Genomic DNA, 8,492 nt, shown 5'->3' on the forward strand with positions numbered 1-8,492 from the left:
ATACTGCCACCCGCCAGCACAAAGAGCCTATTAACGGGCACCCGTCTGCCTCCGCAACCATTCACCTGGATGGGCTGCAGCCAGACATGGCTCCCGCAGTGCAGATGAGCTTGTGCAGGAGGAATGCTCCAACGGCAGTCACATGGTGCCATGACACAGCCTAAGAGATTCCCCCCCATTTGCCCTGTGTGCCCCCCCTCAATCTCTGGAGGGATGCCCTCTTCCCCACACCCTATCTCACAGGGGTCTCCTCTCCCCCATAGGAAAGACCTTTTCCAGTTAGAACAAATTCTCCATTTCTTTCCCCTTGTTCTGCGTTACTGGCCTTGGTCCCACCACCTTTGAGGTCTGCTTGTGACATTACAATCATCTCCGTTGCAACCTGTGATGTCACAAAACAGAGGATTCAGCTTGGTAGCAGGAACCAGTCAAATGCTCTGGAAAGAAAAATAGTTTGGGGTTTCCCTCCCCCAGATCTCCCGAGCAACAAAGACTGAGGCAAAGATTAGGGAATCTTGGTATAAAAATAATTAAAAAAAAAATTGGAGAAACAACATGGTCCTCATTTCATTCCTGGCCGTTTTGTGGCCCCAAACACATCACTTTTCTGGCCTTTCCACATCAGAAGATGAATTTCAAAATGTTCCCTATCTTGAACCAAAAGAATAATTGGTTGAATGAGAATATGGTTTCATAGGCCAAATATGTGGCTTGAAAAACAGAGCTGAATTCACTCTTAAGTAGCCCTGTGTTCTTGCCAGCACCCCAAGCCTCCATGCACCCAGGTGGGGAGTGGGGAAAATGAGAGCAGTTGTGACTATAGAAAGAAAACGAGAGCACCTCTGATTTTGGAGATGTTAGAGTTCAGTTGTGGCTATTTCACAGGGCCACCAACAGAGACAGGGAGAGAAAAGCATGCTACTTCTGTTCTCTTTGCAGTATCTGCAATGTCAGGAGTCCCGTTTCCCACCCCCCCCCCCCCAAAATAAAATCACATCAGGCCTCTGAAAAAGTCACAAGACTAGCTTAAAAAACTATGAGACCATGACAAACTAACACATTTTGGGTGCTTATTTGCCTTCTGGCTTCTGAGCCTTTGCCATGCTTTCAAGCTGTTCTCTCTGCGAGCACATGGGCTAGACAGTGACTTCAGAAGAAAATTTATTTGGACATTTTCATGTAACCCATAGAGACAAAAGCCACAACATATTACAAGAGTCAGGATATAATCGTGATAGGTGTTGACAGTGGGTTCAGGCAACTCAAGGGCCTCCCCCCGCGACTGGGACATCAGAACAGTCCCAGTGTCTACATCCAACATGTGAGCTTCCTTCCACCGAGAGAGAAGCCAAACTTCCATTTTGCTGAGACACTTGAATGCCTAGTCAGCTTCTAACTAGCCCACTGAGACCCAGGCTGCCCTGTTCCCTGCCTGCAGCCAGGCGGCTCTTTAGGAAGCAAATCCATGATGATTTCCAACCCAGCCTTTCCAACCACTGGCTCTGCGAGCTGCAGGAGAAAGAGGCCCCATGCCGCAGCTTTGGAGAGCAGGATTTAGCTGCAGAAGCAGAACAATCTCACTTAATTCTCCATGGAAAGTTCCTCCCAAGATTTCCATGCATTCGCAGCTGTTCTTTTTAGAGGGGAACGAAGACTTTTAATAGGGCTCTGGCTCCCTCTAGTGGTTATCTCTGCAGCACAGCAGGACACCGAATCCAATTCTTTGACACCAGTGTCACTTCACTGGAGTTACTCCGATTCACACCAGTAAGAAAGCAGAGGATCAGATCCATAGATTTTACAGTGGTGCGGTCCACTTATCTCAGACACCCGCTGCTAATAACGGCCATGTTCAGAGGCAGGGGTGGCTGTGATGGTCGTCGCTTATAACTAGGCCTGGCAGAATTAAATTGTTACTTTTTTATCATTTTGATGGAGAATCTCAAGATTTATTTTTAACTATTTTTTAGATTTTTATCCATTTCAATTTTCACAGTTGCTGGAAATTAGGGGGGAGGGAGGAGACAATTGTGTACTGAGAACAAACACTGAGATTCCAAAAGGTAACACTTTATAACCGCTAAACACAACATTGACAACATCACCTGTCAAAATGCACAAAGTAACTGCCCTTCAATCAAACTCTAACGAGTTCTCAAGCAGTGTTTTCCTTACATTGGTACATTTGGATTATTACTGACTGAAATATTTGGGTTTGTAGTGAAATTGACATTTATCAACATTGACAATAAAAATCAGATCCTGCCAAGCCTGCTCACAACCGGGCACCATGTCTAACGGGCTCTGCAGCTGCCCCTCATTGAACTGTGGTCTCATTAGATCTCACATATAAGCCTGGTGAGCACTTGCATGGAACTGAACCAGGGGATGCAGAAAGTGGGATTGGTAACTCAGGGCGCCCCAGGGGGTGCTGTGCTGCAGGAAGTACGTCCCAATGTCCCAGTGTGGTGGTAGGGCACAGTGTGCTTCGGGAAGTGGTGTTGGTAGGTCAGTAGGGGGCATCCTCCTCTCTGATTTAGTATTGACCTCGGTGCAGTACTGACCTCTTGTGGCCAGTCACAGTCCCTTGGCATTTATAGAAGTGCTAAGCATTATTATTATTATTCTTTTCACAAGAATCGTTGCATGTTAATGTCAAGTTTGGGCTGAAGTGCAAAATTGGTCATTAAATTCTGCTGACCTGGCCTCCCCCTACAGTTTCAGTTGGACACAGCTTTGCTTCCTATCCCAGGGTTGCTGTGTGCTGTTAAACAGGTGCTGTGTTGCACCCCAGAGGCAGCTGCATTCAGCGGGGTGGAGTCAAAGAGTTTATCTGTAACTGATGCAACACTTTGGCATGACAGAGGCTCTCAGTGATAGGTTAATTACAATCAGAAGAGCTTTGCCACACTGGCCTTCATGCTGTTCAGTTACAGCCTTGTCTGCCTGTCCCTCTGGGGAAGCCGCTCTCCTGACACTAGAGCAGCCGCGGATGGGGCAGGAAGAAGCAGACTGCCTCAGGGGAGATGCTGAAAGCATTCCCATGTCCCATCCTCTGGGGGGTCAGAGGCACAGAGCACGGGGTTCAGCGTGGGGTGACAGCTGCGAGCAAAGCAGATTGTGGGAGCGGGGTCGCTGGGCCAAAGGGACCCAGAAAAGCAAGAAGGGAAAGGAAGACTCAGCTCAGCTGTCTCTGGCCCAGCATCAGAGCCAGGCAGATCTCCCCATCCCCTCATGGCAGGGGCACACAAGCAAAGGTTTCAGCTTCCTCCTTCTTCCCAGGAAAATTCCACCCACTGCCCTTTTTCCAGGGTTAAAAACAAACCAAAGGCTCTGGCTTCTCCTTTGGTCCAGAAAGGATCATGGCAAATCTCAGGGCTGATCTACACAGGGAAAAATCGACCACAATAGCCACTGAAGCCTCTTCCACTGGGGAGTCGGGCACCACAGGGAGCCAGCTGGCCTGGGATCCCGCAAGCCTGGAATGCCCAGCCCTGGGGCAACCCACATGGCAGGGCTGCTGTACAGTCACAGAGCCTGGAGGCCTGTCTCAGGACTTCCCTGCTTTCTGTGGCAGAGCCAGGTGTCAAGTCCTGGCTAGAGCTGAGGCTCCCAGTGCTTTCAAGCTCCCAGCTCTAGGGTAAGGAGCCTGGAAACTTGTCACGGCAAGGCTACTCCAGAGCCCCGGCCCTCAGAAACCTTGGGGGCTCCAGCTCTAGGGCTGCCAGGAACCCCAGCAGCCCACTGGTCACCTGCCTGGGATTTGCTGGCAGTGAATGGAGACCCAGATGCCCCTGGAGAAGTGGAGGCTGAGGTGGAAGAGAAATCGCACTAAATAACAGGCAAAGCAGGTTGGCAGCTGGGGCGTGTCAATCTGTCAGGGTGGGTGGGGCCTCCCTGTCCTTTGGCATGGGACACTTCTGCCTCCTATTATTTCCATCTCTAAAATATTCTGTTCTGCCCTATACATTTCTCCCTGCTCAACAGGGGCAGGATGGGCGTTCCTGAGCACGGGCCCAAATCAGTTGGCTGATACTGTCTCTAAGGACGCCAGTTACCACCACCCCATTGCCCCATATTACGGCCCTTGCAGGGCTCCGTGCACTCACCACTGGGCTGTCAGGTCCATGCCCTGACCCCTCAGGGGCCCTGCCCGCCTCCATGCCTACCATCTCCAGCAATCACATCACAGTGCGCGCCAGCATGGCTCCCCACTTGTCGCTCTCAGTGCCTGTTGCCATGCCCAGCCTCAGTGCCCAGCCACTCCAGAGTCACTCCTTGCCTCTGCCAACTCTCCCAACCCATACAGACACCCTGGTGCCATTCTGCACCCCTCCAGCCAGCCTGAGCCAGGCCTGCTGCCTCCCCTGCTCTCCAGGAATGGGCCCCACCAGCCTCTTCCTCTTCTAGCAGGAGGAGGAATTTGGGAGATAGCAAATGGTTCCCAGGCTGTCCCAGGCTGGGCGAGTCGGCCCTGCCTCAGTGTTACTGTCCCACCAGAGAGATCTCCCTACTACACAGCCACACATCACTGAAATGCAGCTGTCTCTGAGGCAGAACACAGCAGCTATTCGACACCACACAGTGATGCCACCCAAGCCTTTGGATGGAAACGGAGGAGACTGAAGAGGGATTCGGGGGAGGCGGATCGTAACATCGCGCAAGGAGGGACCTGGCCAAGCCCTTAAGGTTAATACCTCCAGACTTGCAGACAGTGCCCCACCATCTTTAATGCCCGCAAACAGGCAGGAAGTCAGGTTCTGGCAGCAGAACTCTACCCCCTGACCTAGAGGGTTTCCCCAAGAGTGCCTCTCATCCAGCCCAGCTCAGCCTGGCTTGCAGGACCAGAAGAGATCCCAGTTTGACATACTATGGCTGGAGGACAGCCTTGGTCTATCTGTGCCACTAGGGCCTTGCACCCACACCTGCCTAGTGCCAGCACAGCATAGCAAACACATCGAGGTAGAGAGTCCGTTAACCCCAGGGCTTCCTTCCACACATACACTTCCTGTGATTGGCAGGGGGAGGGCAGGAAGGCAAACGAGCCCTCTGATTCTTACTGACAGCTACACCTGGCTGGCAGGGGATGCAGCACAGGGATGCACCTGCTGTGCATCTGCTGGGAGCACCAGACCCCACAGTGCCAGGGGCTGGGGTTTAAACACCTTCAAAAGGAGCTTTCACTGTCTCCTCATCCACAGGGGCTGGCTGTGGTTCTCTCCCCACTGTGCTGAGTGCTGGTCAGGTGAAGGCGACTGGAGATCAGCATAGGGAACCATCTCCCCTTCCCCACAGTGCCCTCCCACACACACACACATTCACAGGGCTCCCCAGGGGGCCAGGGGAAGACTGGGAGCTCCTGAGGGTTGGGTAAAGCACCACTGTGAGATGGTGTCCCAAGGCAGATTTTGCACCAGGCAGGCAGACCCCAATGCCATGTGTGTGGGGGCATTCCACATACCCACGGTATCACCATTCTCACAGGCCCTGGGCTGGCTCTGAGTCCTGGGGGCTCTGAAGTCTTCACATGGCTAATTTCCTCTGTGCACCATTGTGAAATCACCAGCAGGGGGAGCCCGTTGGGACGATAAGGTGACTTGGCCAGGTCGGGAGGCCTGGGTACCATAACACTACAGATGACCCATAGCAGTAAGCATTGCTCGGCAGAACCGAGCGTTTGCCGTGTGTGACAACCCCAAACTTCATCAGCCTGGAAACGGGGCCAAGACATGCAGCAGGACCTGGCCCCAGCTCCATGCATGAGCTAGCACTGGGCCCACTGTGGAGTCTGTGCATTGTGCTTAGCCCAGAGCAGGCCAGGAGCTGCTGAGCCGGACTGGGGGAGGCAGCAAAGAGCTGGTCTCTGTGGGGACAGGACTGAGTCAATAATCACCCTGTTCTGTTCATTCCCTCTGAAGCACCTGGCACTGGCCACTGCCAGAGGCAGGATACTGGGCTAGATGAACCATTGGTCTGACCCAGAATGGCCATTCTTATAGGTTTGAAGAGCTGAGTCCTGAGTTCATCCCAGGCAGAGAAAGGTCTGGAGAGGGGCGAGTGTCCCAGAACTGGGCTGCTCACACCAGCTCACAGGGCTCCCACATGGCCACCCCATGTGGCCTAGCAGCGACGGAGATACGAGATGATGCATGGCCTGGCACGGATTCTTTGTCTAGCGGAGCCATGCGCTGGGCACTATGCTGTCCCTGGCTGGAGAACAGGAGACGAAGGGTCCCACCATCCCGGCAACCAGAGAGAAGAGCCAGGGAGAGAACAGAGGAGGAAAGGGAGTCTCCTGCCCTCTCTCAGACCACAAGGGGACCTCTGGGTGGGTTGGGGCGGGAGGCCTGTGCCCTGAGCCACTGCCTGAACTCTGGGAAGGAGGAAGCTGCAGACCCCTGGTTCCTGCCCCTCACTTCCTCTCCCGGCTCCTGCTCTGCAGACTTTGGCAGGGGAACTGGAGGGCAGCCTGAGCAGCTGACAGACCATGGCTGCAGCCCTCTCCACCAGAAGGGGCAGGGCTCTCCTCTCCGCCCCCAGATGCCTCTGGCCTGTCTGCAGGGAACGGTGCCAGGCTGAGTCTTTCTAGCCTGGGCAGGGCAAATGCCCCTGCCGAAAGCCCACCCAGATCAATGGGCCTCAGAGCAGTACTGGGCGGGGGTTCCCTCTACTGGGTTACCAAGAAGGGGCCAAGAACCCAGCCTCGGCCAGTCCCGCTGCCTGCGCCCCCCTGGAGGTGAGTCCCGCTGCCCCGAGCCCCCGCCGCGGTACTCACGGGCGCACTGTAGGCTCTTCCGAGGCCCCCCCCAGACGAAATCTCCGCACAGGTCGCACCAGGTCTGCTGGCCGCGGGTGCAGGGCCGGAAGGCGTGGCCCTCGCCCAGGTGGCCCGTCAGCCGGGGGTCGCTCTGCCCGCCCAGCAGGCGGATCTGCCGCACGCGGCTCAGGAGCTCGGGCACTTTGCCAGGCGTGATGCGCAGGGCGTTGGTGCGCTCCAGGCGCACGGGGCGCTCCGGGGTGCCCCGGGGCTCGCGGGTCAGGTCGATCCGCTTCTCCAGCTCTAGGTTCTTCAGCTCGATCATCTCCTGGGCCGCGGCCATGGCCCCGGCGGGGGGGGGCAGGGCAGAGCCCCTCCGGCGATGGCAGTGGGGTGGGAGAAGCCTCAGCGCGAAGCCTGGCCTCGGGCCCTCTCTTCCTAGCTCCGTCTGCCTCGCTCCTCTTTTCAGCCCGCCCGGCTCTTTCCTCCCCGCCCCCTGGGTTTGAACGAGGCGCAAACTCCGCGCAGACACTGGTTGGGATCAAAGCGAAGGTCCCGCCGGGTCCGGGCTCTCCTCTGCCGGGGCGCGTTGCCCCAGCCCCGTCGCTTTGTGCTGGGGAGGGGGATCCCGGATTCTCCTCCTCGTTCATCTCGCTCCGTCATAGGGCGGAAACCCCCGCGCCGCCACCCCACAGCGGCTGGGTCTGCGAGCGCAGCGGTCCCAGCTGTGCGCCCTGGGCTCCCGCTGGAATTGCTGCCTGCGCCTCGGGGCGCCCGAGGAAGGACGGACCGGGCGGGAGCGCGGGGCAGATTCACCCTGAAACCTTGTCGGGGCCGCGGGGAAAACTCCCCAGGCAAAGGCCGGGGGGGGCGGGACGTGCTGAGCAGGGAGCGCAGAAAATAACGCCGCGGGCAGCAGGAAAAGCGGTGCCCGGCTGCCCCGGTATCCCAGCGCGCCCCCGAGGCTGCAGTGGCAGGATCGGGTCCCCCAGCGCCCCCCGGCCCGGCTGGAGGTTCATTTCCTGCTGTTCCTAGAGCGGTGCCTGCAGGCCTGCGCCCGGCGTCCGCACTGGGGAAGGGGTGAGAGCGGGCGGGGGCCCCGAGAGAGAAACCGCGGGCTGCTTGGGGCCCTTCGGAAAACTGGCTGAGGGGAGTGCGCTGGGCGCTGGCTCTTAACCCTTTGTGGGGCAGGGTCCCGGCCGGGGCCAGCCCCACAGAGGCGGTGTCCATGGGTACAGCAGAGGGGTTGGGGGCAGGGCTGGTAGGTCTGGTGATTCCTGGTTGGGGGTGGGGGAGATTGTGGGTCCGTGGTTAGAGCAGGGCAGTAGGCGCCAGGGCTGGTGGGGTCTGTTAATCTCTGGGCAGGAAAGGCTAGTGGTTAGTGTCGGGGTGGGGACTGGAAATCAGAACTCCTGGGCTGTTTCCAGGTGTGTGTGATCTAGAGATTAGAGAGGGGGACTCTAAGTCTGGACTCCTGGGTTCTGCTCTGAGGGAGTGGGGTCTAGTGGGTGGAGCAGGCAGCTGGAGACTCCTGGGTTCTGCTCCCGGCTCTGACACTAAGCTATTGAGCATTTTCCTCCCCTGTACTAGCCTTTACCTCCCTTCGAGGGGGCCTAATAACTAATGAATACAACCCTGCAAAAGGCCATGATGAGCAGGGGTGAAGGCGGGAGGTATTCCAGCGCCAGTTGGGGCTGGGGGCTCTATTCCATGCTTCGTGAAACTGACCAGACTT

At 56.5% G+C, this 8,492-nt stretch overlaps 1 protein-coding gene across 2 annotated transcripts in view; it reads right to left on the minus strand.

Annotated features, from left to right (window-relative positions):
• Positions 1–7,381, minus strand: part of RASSF1 (Ras association domain family member 1) — a 30,211-nt gene extending 22,830 nt beyond the window's left edge. Inside the window, exon 1 of one of the 2 annotated variants that reach the window (XM_039480726.1) lies at positions 6,776–7,381. In XM_039480726.1, the coding sequence (XP_039336660.1) occupies positions 6,776–7,100 (325 nt within the window). In that variant the 5' untranslated portion in view covers positions 7,101–7,381. Of the gene's footprint in view, positions 1–65; positions 210–6,775 lie in introns of those variants that run through there. The other variant, XM_039480728.1, reaches the window with a different exon arrangement.
• Between the last annotated feature and the right edge of the window lie 1,111 nt (positions 7,382–8,492).

Source organism: Mauremys reevesii, linkage group 7, assembly GCF_016161935.1.
Source record: "Mauremys reevesii isolate NIE-2019 linkage group 7, ASM1616193v1, whole genome shotgun sequence".
NCBI lineage: Eukaryota > Metazoa > Chordata > Testudines > Geoemydidae > Mauremys > Mauremys reevesii.